This window comes from Saccopteryx leptura, chromosome 3 (genome assembly GCF_036850995.1).
Source record: "Saccopteryx leptura isolate mSacLep1 chromosome 3, mSacLep1_pri_phased_curated, whole genome shotgun sequence".
NCBI classification, from domain to species: domain Eukaryota; kingdom Metazoa; phylum Chordata; class Mammalia; order Chiroptera; family Emballonuridae; genus Saccopteryx; species Saccopteryx leptura.
Genome location: NC_089505.1, coordinates 76,847,794 through 76,873,731, shown reverse-complemented (window position 1 = coordinate 76,873,731; position 25,938 = coordinate 76,847,794). Strand labels below are relative to the sequence as shown.

At 41.4% G+C, this 25,938-nt stretch overlaps 3 protein-coding genes across 4 annotated transcripts in view; 1 reads left to right on the top strand and 2 right to left on the bottom strand.

Annotated features, from left to right (window-relative positions):
• Positions 1-25,279, top strand: part of LOC136399324 (zinc finger protein 420-like) — a 288,584-nt gene extending 263,305 nt beyond the window's left edge. The window contains exons 5-7 of the mRNA XM_066374370.1: positions 14,070-14,211; positions 19,033-19,106; positions 21,334-25,279. Coding sequence (XP_066230467.1) covers positions 14,070-14,211; positions 19,033-19,106; positions 21,334-23,544 — 2,427 coding nt within the window. The 3' untranslated portion in view covers positions 23,545-25,279. The remainder of the gene's footprint in view (positions 1-14,069; positions 14,212-19,032; positions 19,107-21,333) is intronic.
• Positions 1-25,938, bottom strand: part of LOC136399327 (zinc finger protein 420-like) — a 375,158-nt gene that overhangs the window by 75,914 nt on the left and 273,306 nt on the right. The gene's annotated exons all lie outside the window — the stretch shown is intronic.
• The window catches only part of LOC136399325 (zinc finger protein 420-like), a 135,084-nt gene that overhangs the window by 75,938 nt on the left and 33,208 nt on the right, over positions 1-25,938 (bottom strand). The gene's annotated exons all lie outside the window — the stretch shown is intronic.

Sequence of the window (25,938 nt, the reverse complement as noted above, 5' to 3'; positions counted from 1 at the left end):
AGGTTTACACTTTATCCTCTTTGCCACTGCAGGTTGTTACATCCCAGGAGACAGACTACAGCAGACCCAAAGTGAATTTTATAAATTTTATTGCAAACCTGCGCAGGGACTGTAGGCAACCCACGCAAGGGAACACTGCAGCCCTGCAAACCTGCGCAGGGACTGCAGGCAACCCACGCAAGGGAGCACTGCAGCCCCGAGCTTCTAAAATGGCTCCTTTTTATAGGGTGGCTATCTAGGCTGAGCAAGCATTATACAGAAGCAGATGTGGCAGTTAGCTATTCGCTAGGGAGCTCACGCGCAGCATAGCAACAGGGGGTGGGTATAGCTCAGTGGAGAATTTCAAACATAATCTTCTGATAAGGGTCTCTGACTAATAGAATGCAGAATGTTCGGTCTACATTTGTGCTGAACTCTTCTCGGCCTCACAGGGACCTTGTCAGCACTTCCCTGCTCCTGTTTTTCTAAGAGTTAGACTCTGGCAGCCACAGCACACTTCCTTGAACCTAACATTCCCCCATCTCTTTTGGGCATAAATCAAACCCTTGATCCTTCATCAGTGGGGAGAATGGTATAAGGCTGGGGCTCATGAGAATTTTCTACTTTAGCTGTAGCTATAAGCTAATTGGGTCAGGGGTCCACCCTAGTATGTGCTGACACGCTGATAGTGTGCCCTTAGTACTACAAGCTTTACAGCTTGAATTCTCTTTTGTACATACTGCGTGAGGCAGTTGATAATATACGGACTAATGGTGACCCCCCTACTATAAGCCAAATGAGGGGTCTGGTAAGAGTAGTAAGTAACGTAGTGAGCTAAGGGGATGAAGAGAATAAATTCTTATACTAGTTTCTTTCTGCCTTGTATTTTTCTTCTCTGTACTAACTTCTTACAACTTGCACAAACCTTCTGCAACTTACATAAACCTTCAACTTTCATGAACTTTCTTTACTATTTATATATAACCAGCTTTCACAACAACTTACTTTTTCCTTTTCCTTTCAAAAGTACCTCTACATCTTATATTATTAAAACTATGCAATTCCTTTCTAGTCAGAACTCTTGATTTCTAAAAACCTCAATCTTCAGCGAGGACTAAGTTAGTAATAAGTAATCCTCTTTTAAAGATTGCTTTTTGGAGGTGTCCTTTTCCTAAGTAGCCTATTGGACACATGACCAATATTCATAGGTTATTCTATAGTGGTAGCTATGAGCACATATATAATTTTCATTTACCTTGTAGCTTCTCTCTTAGCCAAGGGACCTACACCTCCTTTCTGTATGACTCATAGCAGTACATGCATCAAACCTTAAGATGACTTACTTGGCTTTCCTTTACCTTAGTTTCCCTCCCTCCCAAAGTCTAATTAAAAGGAGGTCCTTAGTTTCTCTAGGCATTAGCCATGCATGGACCAGTTAACTTCTGGTTTGTGGCTGAAGCAGGGCATGCTGTCCTTCTCAGGGTCAGCTTACAAGGGTTGGCGGGATCAGTCTTCGCTGTCCACAAAGGTGTCTCTGCTGGGACTGCAAGCTTCAGCTGGCTGCGGTGGACCCAGGCGGGTATGCCTTCTGCCTTGGCAGTAGTGGGAGTGGTCAGGATCATGGTGTGTGGACCCGTCTACGTGGGAGTCAGTCCTTGGGTGGTGTGCTGCTAGAAGTGCCTCTTGGACAGTCTTTGAACAGTTTGCTGAGTAACCTATAAAACCTGTAAGTACTTAGGGAAAGGGTGTTACATTTCTACACTTTGCAGTTAGAGTTTAAGTCCTAGTGACCACTGCTTCTAGCTGGAATTAGCAGCAGGTCCCAGCCTATAATAAGCATGGGGCATTGAGATAAGAGAAATAAAGGAGATACTAAACATTAAATAAAGCAATAAAATCAGATTGTCAATACCCACAGTAGAGATCTTTGAGGGATAAATAAAACTTAAATATTCAAGCAAGGCATAGTAGATGGCCCTTGTGTTTATAAAAAATGAGATTAGGCCCTGGCCGGTTGGCTCAGCGGTAGAGCGTCGGCCTGGCGTGCGGGGGACCCAGGTTCGATTCCCGGCCAGGGCACATAGGAGAAGCGCCCATTTGCTTCTCCACCCCCCCCCCTTCCTTCCTCTCTGTCTCTCTCTTCCCCTCCCGCAGCCAAGGCTCCATTGGAGCAAAGATGGCCCGGGCGCTGGGGATGGCTCCTTGGCCTCTGCTCCAGGTGCTAGAGTGGCTCTGGTCGCGGCAGAGCGACGCCCCAGAGGGGCAGAGCATCGCCCCCTGGTGGGCAGAGCGTCGCCCCTGGTGGGCGTGCCGGGTGGATCCTGGTCGGGCGCATGCGGATGTCTGTCTGACTGTCTCTCCCCATTTCCAGCTTCAGAAAAATACAAAAAAAAAAAAAAAAATGAGATTAGCTTATCTGCTACTTGGAAGTAATACCTTAGGCTCGTGAACGATGTCCTTGGGCCTTCAGTGGCAATTCCCAGCACGCTGGGCAAGGTCAGGTCACAGGTAGCTGGAGCAGGGCTAGAAGAGACTGAACTCTCCCTCCATGGAGCAAGGGGCAGCTTACCTTCTCATGTCCCTCTTTCCACAGCACAGGTGTATCAACCGGTGGGACCGGGAAGCCTGGCAGGCTTCAGTTCAATGACCTTTCTTTCCACTCCAGAGCAGGGCCTTGATGAAATGCTATAAAGCGCCTTAGGGCGGTGGAGCCAAAAGTTGGTATTTCCTTACTTCTTTTGGGCCTTATTTGCCTTTTCTGTTACTTCCTTGGTCATTATAGACCTTAAAAGCCATGCTCAGAAGATCTCACTGAGGGGCTTGACTAAGAGAGCAAAATTGAGAATCCTGTATTTAAAGAAGCCTATTAGACCGAGGAAAGAAAAGATTTGATCTGTGGTGGTAAATCAGGTGGAGGTTCAAGATTATGTCTCTAGAGTTCTCCTTTCTACCTATTATATTAAGAATTCTTCTGTTAAGCCAATCAATAGTAATATTTGTTACTCTGGGTTTTGTGACCTAACATTGAACAATTAACAATTACTGAAGCAAAAGAAAAGGAGAATTAACAAAAGACTGTTGAAATAACATATACATTTCTAACATAGAAAAAAAATTTTTTTTTTTACAACAACAGATCCTTGGTACAAAAAGGAAGTCTTTGTATTTGACAGACTATACAATTCCATATGCTTTACTATTAGTACAAATTTAGTACGATTTACAATAAGAGATTATAAACTACTATTCCTAATGAACTACTGATTTTCAGAGAAAAATAAGGAATGGTCAAAATGTAGTTACTATTTTGTGTCTTTTCAGGTGGCAAAGAGATGCTAACCCTCTTTTTGACCTATAGAGCTTTACAACATTAAGTCATTATAAGGGTCGGGGTAGTAAACTAAAAAAACACACAATTTTATAAACTTATTTTCTTAACAGTGGGGTATTCTAGTTTACATAAGATCCTCAATTTTCTCAGGGACATAGTAACCCTATAACTCCCTAAATCTTCTCCTCTGGTCTGGCTCCACATGGAGGCGGAGATTTCCCAGAGCCAAAGCAGAGGAGGGCAGGGGCTGTAGCAAGGTGATGATAACCTCTAGCTTACTGCACTGTTATCTTTTGCCTGACTAAGCAGTGGCGCAGCCCCTTAGCTAAGAAAGTTTCCCAGTGCCCAAGGGGGAGGGGCAAGTGCCTGAAACTGTGAGAGGAGCCTGCCGCTTTTTCTTTTTTTTCCCCCGTTTCTCTGCCACTTCTCCTGCAGCCAGCTGCAGCCTGGCTGCCTTTTCTTTCTCTACCTCTGCTGCTATACTGGGCTGCATAGTGACTGTGCCACCTGCCTGCAGGTGGGTGTTGGTGATAGTACGCTAAACTCTCTATGTTTTCTATGGGTCTAGCAATCCTTGGTTTGGCCAGTCTGCTCTTAAGTTGGCCATTCTAGTTCACAAAGAGTCCGCAACGTGGCGGAATCAACAGGAGTCCCATAGTCTCGTGCCCTGCGAGAGAAATCAAAAAAGTTATCAAGCAAGCACTGAAGAGGTGTTAGGGCAGCAGATTGCCCCTGACCTATGGCCCTTGACTTTCGAAGGAATCCTGTGAGGAAGCAATGGGTGACGCAGATAAACAAACCAAATATGCACACAAAACAAACAAAACTTCTAAATTAAAACCAAAGGGAGAAGGCAGCATTCTGCGTTTCCCCGGCCGACCTGGTGGGGAGAAATCAGGTGGCGTCCCGCCTGCTCCACTACACCCTTTTCTAACCAGAGCTCTGTTTCCAAATATTCAAAGAGGAAGCTTCCTTACCAGTCTCGAGACTCCAAATGTTTTGAATCAGCCAAATTCAGTTTCCAAACAGCAACTGCCGGAGGCTGGCCAGCTACCAATGTCTGCTGCAGCCCACTCCGTGAGGAGGGGTCTTACATGGCCTATCTCGCTGGGGCCTCCATGTGTTACATCCCAGGAGACAGACTACAGCAGACCCAAAGTGAATTTTATAAGTTTTATTGCAAACCTGCGTAGGGACTGCAGGCAACCCACGCAAGGGAACACTGCAGCCCTGCAAACCTGTGCAGGGACTGCAGGCAACCCACGCAAGGGAACACTGCAGCCCTGCAAACCTGCGCAGGGACTGCAGGCAACCCACGCAAGGGAGCACTGCAGCCCCGAGCTTCTAAAATGGCTCCTTTTTATAGGGTGGCTATCTAGGCTGAGCAAGCATACAGAAGCAGATGTGGCAGTTAGCTATTCGCTAGGGAGCTCGCGCACAGCATAGCAACAGGGAGGAGGTATAGCTCAGTGGAGAATTTCAAACATAAACTTCTGATAAGGGTCTCTGACTCAGAATGCAGAATGTTCGGTCTACATTTGTGCTGAACTCTTTTTTCTTGGCCTCACAGGGACCTTGTCAGCACTTCCCTGCTCCTGTTTTTCTAAGAGTTAGACTCTAGCAGCCACAGCACACTTCCTTGAACCTAACACAGGTCAGGTAGCTTTGTTGTTTTCATGAGCTGCTCCAGGTGATTCCAGGGTGAGCCCAGGGATTAATAGAAATTATCTGGAAGCATTTGCTTTTTTTTTTTTTATATGATAAATTTTATTTAGAAGTCACAGAAGTATCCTGACCAGGAGGTGCCACAGGAGATAAAACAGACTGGGTCTCAGAGGACCTAAGTTCAAAACCCTGAGTTCACTGGCTTGAGGTCTAAGTCACCAGCCTCATTGTGGGATGATAAACATGACCCTATGTTCGCTGAGTTTAGGCCAGGATCACTGGCTTGAGCAAGGGATCACTTGCTCTGCTGTAGTCCCCTCTTGCCCATCAAGGCACATTTGAGAAAGCAATCAGTGAAGAGCCAGAGAAGCACAATGAAGAATTGATGCTTCTCATCTTTTTCCCTTACTGCCTGTCTGCACCTATCTGTCCGCCTCTCTGTTGCATCAAAAAATAAAAATAAACAAATAAGTCACAGAAGTAGAAGTGAGCTCAGGGAACTGGTTTCAGAGGCAAAAGAGGAATCCTGGATCTTAGGAGAGAGACAGGCATCGGTAATTGGGGAGGCAAAGATGTGCTCCTGAGAGGAGAGCACCCGTTATGTATAATACTTCTGAGAGTGGGGCGCAGGGATAATCAGGAGAGGTGACAGGGTGTTGTGTTGGGTTTGAGCAGCGCCCGTTCTCATTGCTGTGGGAATGTGTGGACGTCTGAGGGAGGACAGACAGGTGAAGACAGGAAAATAATACAGTGTGGTCTCCCTGCAGGAGCACTTGTGGCTGACTCCAGTGAGGAAGGACAGGAAAGTATGGACTTTTCAGCATTTCCACGTCCTTCTGTCTGTGACTGCTGTGGAAGTGGATAGAGGGGCTGTGTGGACACCTGTGGTGGCACATTCTCAAAATGTAGACTTGACTCCTTACATATTGTCACCTGAGAAAACGAAGGGGAGCCAGACCAGAAGAGAATGGCTGCTTCTCAGGTAAGCAATGTGATCTGGGCAGAGGCTGTGTTTGCTTTTCCTCCAAACTTCAGTGGGTTTAGGACCTGCAACTTTTACTTCTCTACTTCTGATATTTCTGCTAGTGACGCTGTTTCCATTTACTTATTTTTTATTTTATTTTATTTACTGATTTTATATAGTAGAGAGAAAGTAGATGCCAAAGAGAGAGAGGGGAGAAGTGAGAGGCATCAAGATGTAGTAGGGGCTTCCCTTATGTGCCTTGAGTGCGTAAGCCCTGGTTTAGAACCAGCAACCTCAGCTTCCCAGGTTGATGATTTATCGACTGTACCACCAGTCAAGCTCTTTCTCTTTCTTTCTTTGTTTTTAATGTTTATTGTATTGATTTTAGAGTGAGTCAGAGAGCAAGAGAGAACGTTTATCTTGCCTGTATGTGCTCTGGGCAGGGATCAACCAGCAACCTCTGCACTTCAAGACCGTGCTCTAACCTACTGAGCTATCTGTCCAGGGCCCAGCTCTTAATTGTCAGGGTCAACAGCTTATATACTTCCCTCCCTTGTCCCAGAGCCTTCTCTGCCTTCTCTCCATCCAGGCTCTCAGAGGACATGAACAGTTCCCACTGTGAATTAATCATTTTTTTATTATCATTTAGACAATTTAATTTAACAGGGTGATATTGATCAATAAGAGGACATAGGTTTCAGGTAAACACCTCCACAGCATGTGAATTATTATGTTGTTTTCTCATCACTTGGAATTATTGATTATGTTGTTTTCTCAGTTAAATTATTTTCTGTCACCTTATATTTGTCCTTCCTCTTTATACCCTTCCCTGCACCCCTCTCCTTATCCTCCCCCTCGTCCTCTCCTCCTGATAACCACTTTTATCTATGTCCATGAGGCTCAGTTTAACATCCCAACTATGTGTGGAAATAGTTCAGTTCTTAGTTTTGATATACTTATTGCACTCAGCATAATGTTCTCAGGATCCATCCATGTTGTTATAAAAGTCACTAGAAACGTTTCTTCTTCTGTGTGTGTGACAGACAGAGAGAGGGACAGATAGGGACAGACAGACAAGAATGGAGAGAGATGATAAACATCAGTTCTTCGTTGTGGCACCTTAATTGTTCATTAGTTGTTTTCTCATATGTGCCTTGACTGGGGGATACAACAGAGTGAGTGAGCCCTTGCTCAAGCCAGCGACCTTGGACTTGTTGCAAACCATCGCGACTAGTAATTCCAGGTCCTGAGTGGCAACGGTGCAGAATTAAGAAAATACACTTAAAGAATTAAAAGAATGGGTTCAGCTTTGACCAGGAGCTGATGAGCTTGAGCGCAGGGTTACTGGCTCATGCTGGTTGCTAGACATGATCCCATGGTCACTGACTTGAGCCTGTTTCTGCAAAGCTGATAGCAGAAACAGACCACCCAAAAACTACATCTTGCTTTATTTATAGGGCAAAGTGAGGCCATTAGCAAGTCAGAGATCTCTGATCATGTTTCCAAGGCAACACAAGAATTTCTACCAAGTGTAGAAAATCCCTACCATACTTAACACCTTAAGTTTACATAAAACAGAGGATAGAAGAAACTTGCCTCCAGTCTTTCTGGGGACTTGGGGGAGGGGGGTTGGATGAGTGTAAACATCACAGCTCAACAGCCTTTGCAACCTAATCAGGCAAGTGAGGTGGGGTGTTGGGCAGACTGTCAGCTTACAGCCAATTCCCCACACCTCTATCCCCCAAAAATCTAAACTCCAAAAACCTTGTTGGTTTTTCGGTCTCCAACATGGACTCAAGGTGGTGAGCATTGCTCAAACCAGATGAGCCTGTGCATAAGCAGGCGACCTCAGGTTTTCAAATCTCGATCCTCCACGTCCTGTTGTGACACTCTTCACTGTGCCACCACCTGTTTGGGTTACTATCATTTCTTATGGCTGATATTCCCTTGTACATCATCTTTATCCTATCCTATCGAAGGACATTTTGTTTTTTTCCAAGTTCTGGCTGCTGTAACTTTCACAGGGATTGACATGGGGCTACATGTGTCTTTACGTATGAATGTTTTCAGTTTTGGGGGTAGATACGCAGTAAAGGGATTGCTGGGTCATGGTAGTTCTATTCTTAATGTTTTGAAGCCCCTCCATTCTTTCTTTCACAATGGCTCTACCAGTGTACATTCCTATCAGCAGTGAATGAAGTATCCTTTTTCTCCACAGCCTCTCCAATGCTTGTTATTACCTGTCTTTTTGATAGTAGCCAATCTAACAGGTGTGAAGTCATATGTCATTGTAGTTTTGATTTGCATTTCTCAAATAGCTAGTGAAGATGAACATCTTTTCATATGTCTGCTGGCCATTTATATGTCTTTTTAAGAAGAATGTATGTTCAGGTCCTCTCCCTATTTTTTTTTATAAAGATTTTTTTTAATTCATTTTAGAGAGGAGAGAGAAAGGGAGAGAGAGAGACAGAGAGGGAGAGGGAGAGGGAGAGAGAGAGGAGAGAGAGAAGAGAGAGAGAGAGAGAAGGTGGGGAGGAGCAAGAAGCATCAACTCCCATATGTTCCTTGACTAGGCAAGCCCAGAGTTTCAAACCGGCGACCTCAGCATTTTCAGGTCGACGCTTTATCCACTGCGCCATCACAGTTCAGGCCCTCTCCCTATTTTTTTAATTGGATTGTTTGCATTTTTCTTTCTGAGCTTTGTGAGGTCTTTATTTTGGATATTAATCCCTAATAGAAACTGTTGTTTGTAAGTATCATTTCCCATTTAGTTTCCTGCGTTTTTGTTTTGTTGTTAGTTTCTTGTGCTGTGTAGAAGCTTTTTAGTTTGATATAGTCTTATTCATTTACTTTTGCCTTTACTTTTCTTGCCATCATGGTAAATTCATAAACTTCTCTGTATGGCCAAGGTCTCTGAGTTTAGTACCTATGTTTTCTTCTATGTAATTTACTATTTCAGCTCTTATATTAGGTCTTTGATCTATTCTGAATTACTTTATGTGCAGGAGGACAAGAAAGTTCTATTCTATTGCATATGATATTTCAGTTTATCCAGCACCATTTATTGAAAAGGCTTTCTTTTTCCCATTGTATGATTTTGGCTCCTTTGACAAAGATGATTTGTTTGTATGTATATATGTGGTTTTATTTCTGGGATCACTATTCTTTTTCATTGACCTGTGAGTCTTTTTTTCTACCCGTACTATCTGTTTTGATTATTATGGCTTGGCAGAATAATTTGAAGTCAAGTATTGTAATACCTCTGGCTTCATTTATTTTTTTTCTCTGAATTGCTTTTGTTATTTGTTTATTTGTTTTTTAAGAATACATACACATTTGGTGATCTTTTTGTTTCATCTCTCTAAAAAATGTCTTGGGGATTGCATTAAATATGTGTATTGCTTTGGGTAATATGGCCATTTTAACTATGTTGACCCTTCCAATCCATAAACATGGAATATTTTTCCATTTCATTGTGTCATTTTCAATTTCCTTTTATAATACTTTGTAGTTTTCTATATATAGAAACTTTATATCATTTACTAAGTTTATTCCAAGGTATTTTATTTTATCTTGCTATTGTTAAAGGGGATTTTTTTTTTAGTTCATTCTCTGGAGTTTGTTGGAATATATGGAAACAATACACTTCTGTATGTTAATTTTGCATCCCAAGACATTACTGCATTGGTTTATAGTTTCAAATTTATTTTGGTGGAATTTTTGGGTTTTCTTTTTTTCTTTCCTTTTTCTTCAGTGAGAGGAGGGCAGGAAGAGACAGACTCCCGCATACCCCGACGGAGATACATCTGGCAAGCCCATCTAGGTTCCTTGTTTCATTGCAAGTGGAGCCATTTTTTAGCACCTGAGGCAGAGACCATGGAGCCATCTTCAGTGCATAGTGCCAACATGCTCCAATCGAGCCATGGCTACAGGAGGCAAAGAGGGGTGAGTAAAAGGAAGTAGGGTGGAGAGGCAATGGGCACATCTCCTGTGTGCCCTGACAGCGAAATGAACCCAGGGCATTCATACTCGGGACGAACACTGTACCACTGAGCCAACAGGACAGGATCATATCATCTGGAAAAATGATACCGTTACTTCTTTCCTGTATGAATGCCTTTTCTTTCTTTTTGTTGCCTGATGCTCTGGCTAAGACTTCCAGCACTATGTTGAATAGAGTGGAGAGACTGAGCAGCCTTTTCTTGCTGCTTTTCGGTGAAAAGCTTTCAGTTTTTCTCCATTTAGTATGATATTAGCTGATGGATTGTCATATATGGCCGTTATTATGTTGAAGTACTTCTATTTTAATTTTATTGAGTTTTTTAAACATAAAGGGAGATTGTATCTCACCAAATGGCATTTCTGCATGTATTGACAGGATCATATGATTTTTCTTCATTTTGTTTATGTGTGTTATGTTAAACAACTTACGTATATTAAACCATCTTTGTGCTTCTGGAATGAATCCCACTTGATCATGATGTATTATTTTTTTAATGTGTTGTTGTATTACAGTTACTAGTATTTTGTTTAGGACTTTTGCATCAGTATAGAGATATTGGTCTGTTGTTTTCTGTTTATTTTTGTACTATCCTTGTCAGGTTTTGGTAACGTGATGTTGTTGACCGGATAAAGTGTGTAAGGAGTATTGCTTTTTCTTCTGTTTTTTGGAAGAATTTGAGCTGGATAGGAATCAAATCTTTGAATGATTAGTAGAATTTGCTAATGTAGTCATCTGGTCCTGGACTCTTATTTTTAGGGAGGATGATTTTTTTTGGGGGGGGGATGAAGATGGAGAGAGGGAAAGATAGGAACAGACAGTCAAGAAGGTAGAGAGATAAGCATCAATTCTTTGTAGTGGCTCTTTAGTTGTTCATTGATTGATTCCTAAATGTGCATTGACCAAACAGACCAGAGCAGAGCAAGTGACTCCTTGCTCAAGCCAGCAACCTTTGGGGTGAAGTCAGTGACCATGGGATCATGTCTAGCAACCAGCATGGGCCAGTAACCCTGCGCTCAAGCTCATCAGCTCCTGGTCAAATTGGATGAGCTCACACTCTAGCCAGTGACCTCAGGCATTTGAACCTGGGTCCTCAGCGTCCCAGTCCAACCCTCTATTCAGTGTGCCCCCCTGGTCAGGCTTTTCGGAGGTTTTTGATAGCTTTTTATATTTCCTTTCTATGAGTCTATTTAGTGTTTCCACTTTATTGTGACTCAGTCTAGAAAGATTATATAGTTGTAGGAATTTATTCATTTTATCTAGGTTGTTAAACTTGGTGGCATAAATTCTTTCATAGTATTGTACTGTGATCTTTTGTATATGTATGACTTCTGTGGTAATTTTTCATCTGGGACACAGAGGACCCGGTTCAAAGCGCTGAGGTCACCAGCTTGAGTGTGGGATCATGGACATGACACCATTGTCATTTGCTTAAACACAAAGTTCACTGGGTTGAATCCCAAGGTTGCTGGCTTGCCCCAAGGGTTTAGCAAGGGGGTCACTCGCTCTGTTGTAGTCCCCCCCACCCTCATCAATGCACATATCAGAAAGCAATCAATGAACAACTAAGGAGATGCAACTAAGAACTGATGTTTCTCCATCTCTCTTTTCCTGACAGTCCCTCTCTCTGTCTCTCTATTTCTGTCACAAAAATACAAAAACTAAATGAGTATCATTCACAAGTGATTCATGAAACTACAAAATCACAATATTATTTTATTTTTCTTTATTTTTAAGGGGTTTTTTTTTGTTTGTTTTGTTTTGCACCTTTCTGAAGCTGGAAATGGGGAGAGACAGTCAGACAGACTCCCACATGCGCCTGACCGGGATCCACCTGGCACGCCCTCCAGGGGCGACGCTCTGCCCCTCTGGGGCGTTGCCCTGCCGTGACCAGAGCCACTCTAGCGCCTGGGGCAGAGGCCAAGGAGCCATCCCCAGCGCCCAGGCCATCTCTGCTCCAATGGAGCCTTGGCCGCGGGAGGGGAAGAGAGAGACAGAGAGGAAAGAGGGGGTGGGGGTGGAGAAGCAAATGGGCGCCTCTCCTATGTGCCCCGGCCAGGAATCGAACCTGGGTCCGCCGCACACCAGGCCGACGCTCTACCGCTGAGCCAACCAGCCAGGGCCTATTTTTAAGGTTTTTATTAATTCATTTTAAAGAGGAGAGAAAGGCAAGACAGATTAAGTAGGGAGAGAGAAGGGAGTAGGAGCAGAAAGCATAACCTCCAATATGTGCCTTGATTGGGAGGCCCAGGGTTTTGAACCGGCAACCTTAGTGTTCCTGGTTGACGCTTGTTAAACTTCACCACCACAGGTCAGGCTCTATCACTTTCAAATTGTACATAGTTCTCCTATTATGTATGTCTATGTGCCTAATATGTTAACATTATTTGAGATATTTTCTCTTCTTAAGAAGTTTTTATTTTCTGTTATAGAAAATTGTATAGACGTTTATGAGGTTTCTTATGAGTATTGGTGTTTGTACATTATTTTGAAAAATTATATATAGATTACGTTTGAAGTAAAACTCAAAATCTACCCTTCACTAAATGTTTGTTTCACAAAGTAGTCTCACAGGAAGGAAAGAAATATCTTGTTCTAAGATTACATATAGTAAGTAATTTTGTGGTTGCTATGCATCCTATTTATTGAGAAGAAGAAATTTCATTAAAATTTTAGCTCAGCCTGACCAGGTGGTGGCTCAGTGGATAGAGCGTCGGACTGGGATGCAGAAGGACCCAGGTTCGAGACCCCGAGGTCACCAGCTTGAGCGCGGGCTCATCTGGCTTGAGCAAAGAGCTCACCAGCTTAGACCCAAGGTCGCTGGCTCCAGCAGGGGGTTACTCGGTCTGCTGAAGGCCCGCGGTCAAGGCACATGTGAGAAAGCAATCAATGAACAACTAAGAAGTCGCAACGCGCAACCAGAAACTGATGATTGATGCTTCTCATCTCTCTCCGTTCCTGTCTGTCTGTCCCTGTCTATCTCTGCCTCTGTAAAAAAAAAAAAAAAAAAATTTTTAGCTCAAACTCATGTATGCATTTTCCCTCGTGTTTTCTTTCTCTGTGCTATTCAGGAGTATGGCACGTGGACTGGGGACATTGGTGTCTCTGGTAAAAAGAGAGCTTGTCAGCTCTGTGGAAACACAGGCCCCATCCCAGAACTCCTGAGTAAGAATCAGCATTTTTAGAAAACAGCAGTTCACTGTTGTCCATGTCAGAAATGAAGAAGTACTTACACTTGCAACTCATTGTGACTTTTCCACCTGACAAATATACACAACTGGTCATGAGCGATACAAATATAGCACTAACAAATCTACATGCCTCTGTTGACACCTTAATTCTATTGATAAATTTTTGAGAGAGAGAAAGGGAATAGCCATGAACTTGCTGTTTCACTTATTTATTAATAAATTGGTTGATTTCTTCTATATGCCTTGACCAGGAATCAAACCTCCCACATTGGTATATCAGGAGAATGCTCTAACCAACTGACCTACCAGGTCACGGTGATACCTTAATTTTAAAATTCATCTTCTTGGAAAATCAAGTCTGTGTAGTGCAGTTAGGACATGTGTAATGCTCGTTACTCAGTGTTAGAAAATAAATTAAAGAATATTACTGTGTGAAAGATTCAGAAAACAGAAGATGAGAAAAATTTTTTGAGAAAAAGTATTACTACCAACCCAGGTAGATAAGACACTGACCTGGGTCACTGAGGACCCAGATTCAAAGCCCTGAAGTCACTGACTTCAACCCGGGGTCCCTGGCTTGAGTGTGGGGTTATTCTAGACAGTACCCCATGGATGCTGGCATGAGTCCAAATGTTGCTGGCTTGATGAACGGGTCACTGGCTCATCTATAGGCACCTGGTCAAGACACGAATCAGAAGGGAGTGAATGAATGACTAAAAATCTCACAGCTTGAGTAATGCTTCTCATCTCTCTCAATCCAGTTTGTGTGACCCTCTTTCTCACACATACTTAAAAATATATATATATATATATAGCTGGGTGAAAATGGTCTTACTGGGTCATTTCTCCTAGGACAAAACAACTTCTAACCCTATTTTCATGTAGGATGGCATTATGAACTCAGACTACGGACCTTTGTTTATGTGCCTTTTCTTCCAGAAACCAATGACCTTCAGGGATGTGACCTTCAGGGATGTGGCTGTAGATTTCTCTCAGGAGGAGTGGGAATGCCTGGACCCAGCTCAGCGGAAACTGTACATGGATGTGATGTTGGAGAACTACAGGAACCTGGTCTCCCTGGGTGAGGATGACTTCCTTCCTGAGTTTATTCTCTACCTGCAGCTTTTTGTTTTCTTCATTAGGGGGGAAATGTCACGTGGGAGCTTCTGCCTTGCTGGGTAGATTTTAGAGTCCTGCCATGATGTAGAAACAAAGGCTTCATGATGCGCATTGATTAGAACTCATTGTACGAAAACTTACATGTGTCTGGAATGATTAAGCTGTTTTCAGAAAACAGTATTTTGGAAATTTGTTTTCTAGAATATTGTAATATTGTACTTTGTCTTCTCACTTGGGCACAAAATGAATTAAAAATTTCAGCTGAGAGGGAAAATGACAGTGTCCTTCCACCCAGGTAAGTGAGATGAGGAAGCTGATGACGTAGGGAAGAGATTTAAAGGTCACAGAGGAAGCCAGACTTTAAAGTGTGGTTTTTGGAAGCTGCTGCACTGGACATGGGTTTTAGAGGCCCAGGTTTATTCTTGTTGCTGTCAGAGAGGGACAGTTCGTCTCTGACATGTCCCGTGTTCCGGCATCCTCTCGGGACTCTGCTTTTGCTCTGGTGACCTCCATCATCACATTATCAGTGGGGTCAAATTCTTCCACTTGGACTGAGCTGCCATGATGACTCCTCTTCCATAGCTTTGGGGACCACAAAGAACATGGGCACATACCTGAAGAATTACATGATAAGCTGTTTTTTCTCATTTGGAGTGTTTGTTTTGTTTTGTTTTTTTGTGAAAGAAACACAGAGAGGGACAGACAGACAGGAAGAGAGAGAGATAAGCATCAATTCTTATTGTGCCACCTTACTTGTTCATTGATTGCTTTCTTTTATGTGCCATGATGGGGGGCTACAACAGAGGAAGTAATCCCTTGCTCAAGCCAGTGACCATGGGGTCATGTCTATGATCTTATGTGCAAGCCAGCCATCTTGTATTCAAGTTTATGAGCCCACGCTCAAGCCCTCAACCTTAGGGGTTTTGAACATGGGTCCTCTGTGTTCCCATTTGATGTCTCTCCACTGCACCACTGCCTGGTCTGGCCAGATTGATTATTTATAATCCTATAGACATTTCCCAGAAGGCCATACAGAGTGAAGACTCAATGAATTCATCACAACACAAAGCATCTCCCCAAAGTGTGAAATCTAATTCTGTTTTAATTCAAAATGTTCTTCTGCTTAGTATGAATTATTGTTACTGAATTCTGACCTGGGTCCTGGCCCTTTGTCTCAGTGGGAGAGCGTCAGCTTGGCATACACATGTCCTGGGATCAATTCTACTCGGGCATACAGGGGAAGTGACCATCTGCTTCTCCAGTCTTCACCCTTCTCTCTCTTCTCCCTCTTTCACTCTCTCTCTTTCCCTCTTGAAGTCATGTCTCGTTTGGTTCCAGTATATTATGGCTGGGTGCTGAGAACAGCTCTGTGGTGTCTCCACCTCCAGCATTAAAAATAGCTGAGTTGTGACCATGTCCCCAGATGGATAAAACAACATCCCTAGACAGGGGGTTTCATGTGCATCACATCGAGGTACATGCACGAGTCTGTCTATCTTTCCTCCTTTAACTTGAAAAAGAAGAAAAAAATATTTCCAGTCTGTTTTTTAATTGTCCACATTAGAGTAATTTTATGTCTCTGTGTATCTCATGGAGTCCTTCAATAAGTTACTGCCCTAGGCGACCGTAGAGTATTGCCCAGCAGGTAGGAAAGTGTCCACTGTTACCTGCTTTCAGCATCACTGTCATTCTGTAATTCTTTCTTGTGCAGTTGAGAGCTGCCTATGACTGGGACTTCTTCTGTTTTCACTTTGTCGTGAGATTTTTCTCATATTTGTGCTTTTGGATTCACAAGTGCTGTTACAACATGCAGAATTGTTCTCCTTTGGTAAGAAGTAGGATACAGCATTATTGGGCACTTCATATTTAGGAAGTGGCTTTTTTCCTTAATTCAAGTTTATTTCAGGAAAAAGCAGTGATGTGGTTTTTCATTTACTTTATCAGTATATTTCTTTCTTATGGTGTGCATTTTCTGAGATGTTTAAAGATTAGATTAGTCTGTCCATATTTCACAACTTTGTAATGCTTTTTTCATTTAGAAATGAAGGTTATTTTTTAGGTGAATTACAGCCTACACATTTTTTTAAGAGTAGCTGAAATATAGTAAACCAGGAAAAGTTTCACATGTCATTTAAATATGTTTATTACAATTATTCTTGACAGTTTTTTTAAAAAAATTTAATTTCTATTATTTTTTTAATTTATTTATCCATATTAGAGAGGAGAGAGAGAGTGAGAGAGAGAGAGAAAGGGAAGAGGAACAGAAAGTTTCAACTCCCATATGTGTTTTAGACCAGACAAGTGCAGGGTTTTGAACCAGCGACCTCAGTGTTCCAGGTTGACGTTTTATCCACTGCGCCACCACGGGTCAGGCATTGACAGTTACTTTTTAATGATTTGAATGCATTGTCTAAGAAATTTCTCTGCTGTATAATGTCGTGATGCAACCTTTTTGCTGTTTGAGGGTATACTCAGTTATAAATTATAGTTAATATAGAAGGATTTTTGATCATTGGAACTTTTGTATAATTTTCAAAATTCTGCAGTTTAATTTTGTTTTTTGTTTGCATTTTTTTTTTCATTCAGTATTTTGAACTAGTTTCAGATGTACAGGTTAGTGGTTAGAGGTTAGACCTTAAATATACTTTATAAAATCTGAAAGTATTCCCCATGATATTTCCAGGATTCAGCATAGTTAATACAGTACTATGTACTGTATTCCCCCTGCTGCACTTTACATCCCATGACCATTCTGTAACTACCAATGTGTTCTCAGGTGTTTCAAATGTTTGTCCTAGTCTTCCAACTTCCCTGGCCTCTGGCAGCCATCACTCTGTTCACTGTTCCTGTAAGTCTCTTTCTGTTTGCTTATTCATTTATATTGTTCTTTAGATTCCAAATATAATTGACATCATATGGTACATATGTTTTTCTGCCAGTCTTATTTCAGTTAGCACAATACCCTCTATACAGTTAGAAGCGGGGAGGTAGTCAGACAGACTCTTGCATGCGCCCAATCAGGATCTACCTGGCATGCCCACCAGGGGGCGATGCTTGGCTTATCAGGCGTTTTGCTTTGTTGTGGCGGAAGCCATTCCAGTGCCTGAGGCGGAGGCCGTGGAGCCATCCTTAGCGCCTGGGCCAACTTTGCTCCAATGGAGCCTTGGCTGTAGGTGGGGAAGAGAAATATAAAGAGGAAGGAGAGGGGAAAGGTGGAGAAGCAGATGAGTGCTTCTATTATATACCCTGGCTGGGAATTGACCCAGAATTCCACATGCCTGGCCAATGCTGTACTGCAGAGCCAACTGTAGAGCCAACCGTCTAGGACCTGTATTCACATTCTTGATATTTTTTATTTTACAATGACCCTGACCCTTTTTACTTCGTTTTAAGCTGACCTTCACCCTTTTTGTTTGTTTTTGTTTTTGATTTTTTACTGAGAGTGAGAGACACCAAGGGAAAGAAATGAAAAGCATCAACTCATAGTTCAGTCACTTTAATTAGTTGTTCAGTGACTACTTCTTATATGTGTCTTGACTGGGTGTCTTCAGCTGAAGCAGTGACACCTTGCTCAAGCCAGCGACCATGGAATCAAGCCAGTAACCATAGAATCATGATGATCCCATGCTCAAGCTGGCAACCTTGATATTATATTTCTTTTTCTGTTTTTTTTTTTTTTTTTTAATTTTATTTATTTATTTTGGTGAGAGAGAGGAACAGTCAGAAACAGACTGAGAAAAAAAAAGCATCACCACATAGTTGGGGCACGTTAGTTGTTTATTGATTGCTTTCTTATAAGTGCCTTGATGTGGAGCTCCACCTGAGCCAATGACGCCTCCTGAACCCAGTGAACTTGGGCTTCAAGCCAGCAACCATGGGGTCATAATCTATGCCAGTTACCTTTGGGCATAGATACTCCTAAGCCAGTAACCCTACTGTTAAACCGGTGATCCCACACTTTAGCCAGCGACCTTGGGATTTTGGACCTGGTTCCTAAGCATCTCAGCTGACACTCAGTTTACTATGCCAACACGTGGTCAGGCCTGGTGTCCTTGCTCTTAAACTTTGGAGCTTGCACTCAAGGCAAGTAAGGTTGTGCTGAGGCCAGAGAGCTCAGGGATTGAGACCTGGTACCTCAGCATCCCAGGTTGACACTCTATCCACTGCATCAGCTCTGGTCATGCTGTTTCTGTTTTTGATATCTGTCTTCAGTACTTCAGTCTCTGTGTACTTGAACAATTACTCACTTTTTAAAAAGTGGTCTTTACAGTACATTCACCATGCACTGCCATTCTTTTGGCACTGTCATGCAAAACAGAAACGATCTTTCAGGAAGCAGCAAAGCATCCAGTTCATTGAACATACAGTACTGCTATTTCATGTCTTAAGAAGAAACTGGTAATTGGAAATGTTCTTACTATATCACCCTTGTGTTCTTGGGTGTTTCAGCATATATTTTTAGTAATAGATGTAAGTTTTTATTTCTCTCCGATGTGACTTTTTTTATTGTTCCTTTTTTTTTTTTTTTTTGGTGGGCCATTCTGTTTATTGGTGTCTCACTAAAACAGGCAAGGCACAAGAGAAGCCAAGAGAAAAGCAGAAAACCTGCTTTTTCCATGGAGGGCAAGGGATCAGGGAGGCCCCTGCAATGGTGATAGCAGGAACCGAGAGTTTGCCTTGAACTCTTAACATGCCTTTGGTGTAGTTAAAATGTAATTTTGTCAATCCTTGCTGGTATATCCATTTACCATATGTCATAACTGTCATATTTTGTATCTTTCAGTTATGCCATCTGAAGACAACACGACCTTATATCAAAAGCCAGGAATCAAAGATTTCTTCTCTAAAAAAATACTGGTAAGATATGGAAGGTGTGGTTTTGATAATGTAAACTTAATAAAAGCCTCAGAAATTTAGGAAGAGTGGTGAGAAGAAAAGATATTAACATGGACAGAACTAACCTGCCGCAATTGTTTTATGTTATTTATATACAGTGGTACTTTGACACACGAGTTTAATTTGTTTCATTGCTGAGATCACGACTCAGGATCCTTGTGTGTCAAATTGAATTTCCCCATTTAAATGAATGGGAATGCAATTCTTCTGTTCTGGTCCTCAAAAACCACACCAATTTTTTGTTTTAAGTATATGCTTTTAAATAATAAAATATACTTTATAAATAACATACATATATATAGATAGATAGATACGAAGAGAGAATGTAAGGAAATAAACTGGTTTATGAAGTGTATATACCTTCAAATTCAGGCAAAGATGCTGACGGAGGGGGAGGAGACTGGCAGAGGAGGTTTTCATTTTCTGTGCTATTGCTTAAAGTAACTTTTTCTCTACACAGTTAATGCTACATTTAATTGCAAAATTTAACTTAAACACCACATATAATATGTTACCTTATTACTAAATTTAACTGCCATTTTTTTACTCTCCTTAGTAGTCATCATTTTCTTCACTGACTTTTTGGGTTTTTGCCACACATTCCTCACTTTCACTTAGAGGCCATTTCGACAAAAACCTTTCCATGGAAGTTTGTTACTTCCTCCCTTTCATAACGTTCTGCAGGCCATTTAGTGGAGGGTGGCAGAAGCTCATGATTTAAATATCTGCTCATGACTTAAAGCAAAAAATCCTGAGAGTGACTGCTCGTCCCTGAAATTGCTCGTGATTTAAAGTGCTTGTGTGTCAAGGTGCCACTGTATTTAGAAGTATGAAGAGTAAGAGAGGGAGACAGTGACATTCTGAAACATTCATGTTTTCCTTTATTTCCCCTGACCAGGGATTGAACGTGCGACCTTTGCATACCGGATAACAATGAAACCAAAGCAGGGTATTGGCCAGGATGGGACATTTATTATTATTAATAGTTTAAGTGTTTATTCCACTCTACTTTTTAACCCATAAGTTGGTTAGAGCATTCTCCTAAAACAACAACACTGTAGATTTAATCACTGTAAGGGAACACAGGATAAGCAGCCAATGAATGGACAGTGGTGGAGAAACAAATGCATGCTCTCCTTCTTGTTCCTCTCTCTCTCCCTGCCTGACTCTTTTTGTGAAAATAAAAAAGAAATTGTGTCCTGCCTGGATAGGTCAGTTGGTTGCTGAACTGTCCTGGTGCATGGATTACTGGTGTGATTCCCTGGTCAAGGTTTATACAAGGGCAAAACAATGTTTTGTCTCCCTCTCCCTGCCTTTCTCAATAAAGAAAAAAAACTTATGGCATTGATTTTATCAAAACAGAGGAAGATGAAAAGGTGAAGAGAGATAGGAACATCTTATCTGTTCTTGTATGTGCACTGGCTGGGAATCGAGGCAGCAGCTTCTGTGCTTCAGGATGATGCTCCAGCAAACTGAGCTATCTGGCCCGGGCAGGACTCTTATTTGTGGTTAATTCTTTGTTTTCTAAATAGGTAAAAAATATTACACATTTGTGAAACTCCCTCTTTAAGTCAGCTACATTGTCTATTGGTTAGTTTCTCAAAATGCAAACCGGCTCTGGACGGTTTCCTCAGTGGTTGAGTGGCAAAGAATGTGGATGTCCTGGGTTCAATTTGGGGTCAAAGCCTACAGGAAAATCAACCACTTCCTTCTTAACCCAACCCTGTCTTGCTTCTGTCCCGCTCTTATACTCCCACAGCCATGCTGGATTGGTCGAGTAGAGCTGGCCTTGGGCACTGAGGATGGCTCTGTGGTCTCTTCTCCAGGCACTAAAAAAATGGCTCCATTGCTGAGCACTGGAGCAATGACCCCGCATGTGCAGAATATTGCCTTTTGATGGGTTTGCCCACCAAGATAAAAAAAATACTCTTTTACTATTACATATTTTTGAAAAGGAATTCTAGAAAAGGTAGAAAGTTATGTAAACTTTGGAGGAAATAATAATTGGATTTGTTTTTCAAATGTTTTTTTTATTTCATTTTCTATAATATTCATTAACTTTGGAGCAAATTTTGTACAGCCAACCTGGTTTAATAGATGTGACAAAGTAGTTATTTGGGAATAAGTGTACATGTGTGATGAAATTATACCTTTCACTAAAAGCATATCTATCTTTGATGATTACCAGAGTACACATAATGAAGACAGAAGTTATCAATACAATGAACATTGGAAAAACTTTAAACAAGAATCAATTCTTAATCAAAATGAAGAAACTCCATTTCCTGAGAATCATTATAAACATGAAAAAGTGTTTGACCAGATATCACATTCTAATATTCATCAGGTTATTCATGTTGTGGAGATAACAAACGAACAAAGGAAATGTGTCAAATCTGTTAAACAATCTTCTGATCATACTGAAGAGGAGAATATTCATACTGAGAAGAAAACTTATAATTTATGTACCAGAACTTTCAGTGAATTATCCAATTTAAATATACATAAGAAAGTCTATAGTGGAGAAAAACTTTATAAATATAAAAAATCTGGTAAGATATTTAATTGGAAATCATGTCTTAATTTTCATGAGAGAAATATTAATACCAAAGTGATACCTCAAAAATACAAACAGTGTGGCAAAGCCTTTAGCCATTTCTCAACTCTTTTTAACCATCAGAAAAGTCATATTGGAGAAGGGTCTCATAAACGTTTAAAACATGGCAAAACCTTTATCCAGAAATCAAAGCTCACTGTACATCAAAGAACTCACACAGGAGAGAAACCCTACAAATGCAGTCAATGTGGCAAAGCCTTTCTCTTTTCCTCAACTCTTACTATACATCAAAGAACTCACACAGGAGAGAAACCATACAAATGTGCAGAATGTGGCAAAGCTTTTAGCTGTTCCTCAAATCTTACTGAGCATCAAAAAATTCATACTGGAAAGAGGTCTCATAAATGTTTAGAATGTGGCAAAACCTTTACCTGCAAATCAAAGCTTATTGTACATCAAAGAATTCATACAGGTGAGAAACCATACAAATGCCAACAATGTGGCAAGGCTTTTACTCACCCTTCAACTCTTACCAAACATCAAAGAACTCATACAGGAGAGAAACCATACAAATGTAGAGAATGTGGCAAAGCCTTTAGTCGTTCTTCAACTCTTACTGAGCATCAGAAAGTTCATACTGGAGAGGGATCTCATAAATGTTTAGAATGTGGCAAAAACTTTAACTGGAAATCAAAGCTTATTTTACATCAAAGAATTCATACAGGAGAGAGACCATACAATTGCAGGCAGTGTGGCAAAGCCTTTAACCGTTCCTCATCTCTTACTAGACATCAAAGAACTCACACTGGAGAGAAACCATATAAATGTAGAGAATGTGGGAAAGCCTTTTGCTGTTACTCAACTTGTACTAAACATCAAAAGATTCACACAGGAGAGAAACCATACAAATGTAGACAATGTGGCAAAGCCTTTATTTGTTCCTCTGATCTTACTATACATCAAAGAATTCATACAGGAGAGAAACCATACAAATGCCGACAATGTGACAAGGCTTTTACTCACCCTTCAACTCTTACCAAACATCAGAGAACTCACACAGGAGAGAAACCATACAAATGTAGAGAATGTGGCAAAGCTTTTAGCTGTTCCTCAAATCTTACTGAGCATCAAAAAATTCATACTGGAAAGAGGTCTCATAAATGCTTAGAATGTGGTAAAACCTTTATGAGAATCTCAGATTTTACTATACATCAAAGAATTCACACAGGAGAGAAACCATACAAATGTAGAGAATGTGGGAAAGCTTTTAGCTATTCCTCAACTCTTGCTAAGCATCAGAGAATTCATAATAGAGAGAGGCCTTATAAATGTTTAGAATGTGGTAAATCCTTTATTGAGAACTCTAAGCTTATTGCACATCAAAATATTCACATGGGAGCAAAACCATACAAATGTAGAGAATGTGGCAAAGCCTTTAACACTTCCTCAACTTTTACTGAACATCAAAGAATTCATACTGGAGAGAAGTTATATAAATGTTTAGAATGTGGCAAAACATTTATACGGAAGTCACACCTTACTTCACATCAAAGAATTCACACGGGAGAGAAACCATACAAATGTAGACAATGTGACAAAGCCTTTACCCAACCCTCAACTCTTACTATTCATCAAAGAAGTCACACAGGAGAGAAACCATACAAATGTAAAGAATGTGGCAAAGCCTTTAGCTGTTCCTCAACTCGTACTAAACATCAGAGAATTCATACTGGAGAGAAGTCTTATAAATGTTTAGAATGTGGCAAAACCTTTACCTGGAACTACAAGCTTACTGTACATCAAAGAACTCACACAGGAGAGAAACAATACAAATGCAGATAATGTGCCAAAGCTTCACTCAACCCTCACCTCTCACTATACATCAAAGAATTCAATCTGCAGAGAGGTTGTATAAATGCTTAGAATGTGGCAAAACCTTTATCCAGAACTGAAACGTTATTTTACACCAAAGAATTCATATGGGAGAGAAACCATAAAAATGTAGACAATGTGGCAAAGCCTTTAGGTTTTCCTCAGCTCTTACTATACATCAAGGAACTCACACAAGAGAGAAACCATACAAATATAGACAATGTAACAAAGGTTTTACTCACCCCTCAACTCTTACTAAACAGGAAAGAAGTCACACAGGAGAGAAATCATACAAATGCAGACAATGTGGCAAAATCTTTAACTTTTTCTTAACTCTTATTACCTGTCAGAGAATTCATAATGAAGAAAGGTCTTATAAATGTTCAAAATGTCGTAAAACTATACTCTGAGGGTAAAAAAATATATTGTAACTCTAGAAACAATGCATTGAATACAAGATCTACTAGAGTCTGGAAGGTCAGACAAAAAAAGTGCTGTTTTGTTTAACAGAAAATTATCTTGTTGGGCAAATGAGTTTATAAAACTTGTATTTTTTTAGTTTGCTCACTTTTACTGTGAAAACATGGTGCTGGTTAGCGCCAGGTATGTAATCTGTCAAATTGCAAATTACCTTCCTCCTTTGGAAGGGCCATTGTCCTGCTAATGTTTGCTGGAGGACGGGTTTTTGCACCAGGAAATATTTAAAAGAGGAGAAGAGGCAAAGAGAAGCCATGTTTGCAGAGTGAGAGCAGAGAGAATGCAGAGTGCTGGAGGGAAGCCTGTGTGCAGATGGGGAACCACAGGTGAGGGGCTTTTGCAGGCTCTGTTGAAACTGTTGGGTCCTTTGTTTCTAGTAGGAACTGGAGAAGATCCTCCTGGTTGTGAACCAGAGGGGATTGTTTTGCAACTGTTTGGTTGTCAGCTGGTGTGAGATTTTAGTAAAAGAACTGTTCGCCATCTTTTGGTTCCACCATTTCCTTACTGTCTTCCCGAGTGCAGTGGGAACCTACCTGTGCATGGTCACGATGGCAGCGACTACTGGCCATATAGGTCCACAGCGCTAGAAAACAACCCCAAAAACCCAAACTATCCACTAACCCAAAGATACGAAGAACAAGCTGAGGGCTACCAAAGGTGAGGGGATTGTGAAATGGAACAAAATACTAAAGTAACAAAGCATTTTAAAAATATGAAAGAGGAAAATGAAAATTTTAAATGCAATTGTATGATCACTGTGGGAAGTGATGTGGGTAAAGCATCTGAGGTCATTATGGCTGGAAAGTTAAAACTATAAACACTGTGGACACAAAGGGACCACACCGTGAACATGACAAGCTCAGGGGAGGCCCGCATGGTGGCCTTGCAGACTCAGAGACATAAAGTAACCAGACAGGGCGGTTTGATACTAGAACTTAAAAAGCAGTTCCTGGCGAGTAGTCCTGTTCTACAACAGTGTTTGCTAACAAAAGTGCATGCTTACCTTCACTGAGTCTGTCTCTTGACCTTTGCATCTACAGTAATGTATTGGCTAACATGCCTTTGTAATGGAAGAGTAATCTTTTCCTGTGCCTTCCAGGCACAATCACCCCACCACGGCAAACTCCAAGGAACCCCCTCATGGTTGTTATATTAATTAACTGTTACCTATCTTATTCTTGTCTGTGTAAAAGAGGTTTGAATCTATACATTTTTACATTTTATCCTATCCCAACTATGTTTTTACTTTGTTTTCTCCCACTTCCTAATATTCCAATTGGTTTCTGCATAGAGGAATGTCTCCCTGCTCACAGAAACAAAGTCAGACACAACTGTGAGAAATAAAGCCTGCATCTCACGCCAGGAGAGAGAGCTCAGCATTCCTGTGGGAGCAGAAAGAAGTGAAGTGTGTGGCATGGACAGCCCCCGAAAGCCTGTGATTCCCCCCACCATGTGGATATTAGTCTCTGACAGAACCTTGGTGTCTCAACCATGGCTGGGATGGGAAGTCACCGTTCACACAATAAAAAGCAGTCATATTACTCAGTTTTTTGGAGCCTGAGTTCCAAATTTCTCATTCCCTGCTCGTTAACTCTCCACATCAGTCTTCACAACTTTATGTCAGAACCAGCCTGTTGCCTCACTGGTGGTGATACAGTGCATAGAGCACCAAGCTGACAATCGGATGTTCCAGGTTTGAAACCACAAGGTAGGCGGATTGATTGCTGGTTCAACTGGCTTGATCACTGGCTCACCATTCTGTGCACTGAATCGCCAGCTTGAGCATGGGAATTATAAACATGATTCCATGATCACTGGTTTGGAGCCACAGCACAGTACCAGTACAGAGACAGAATGGTAAAATATAAAAGCAGAAACGGCATGGGT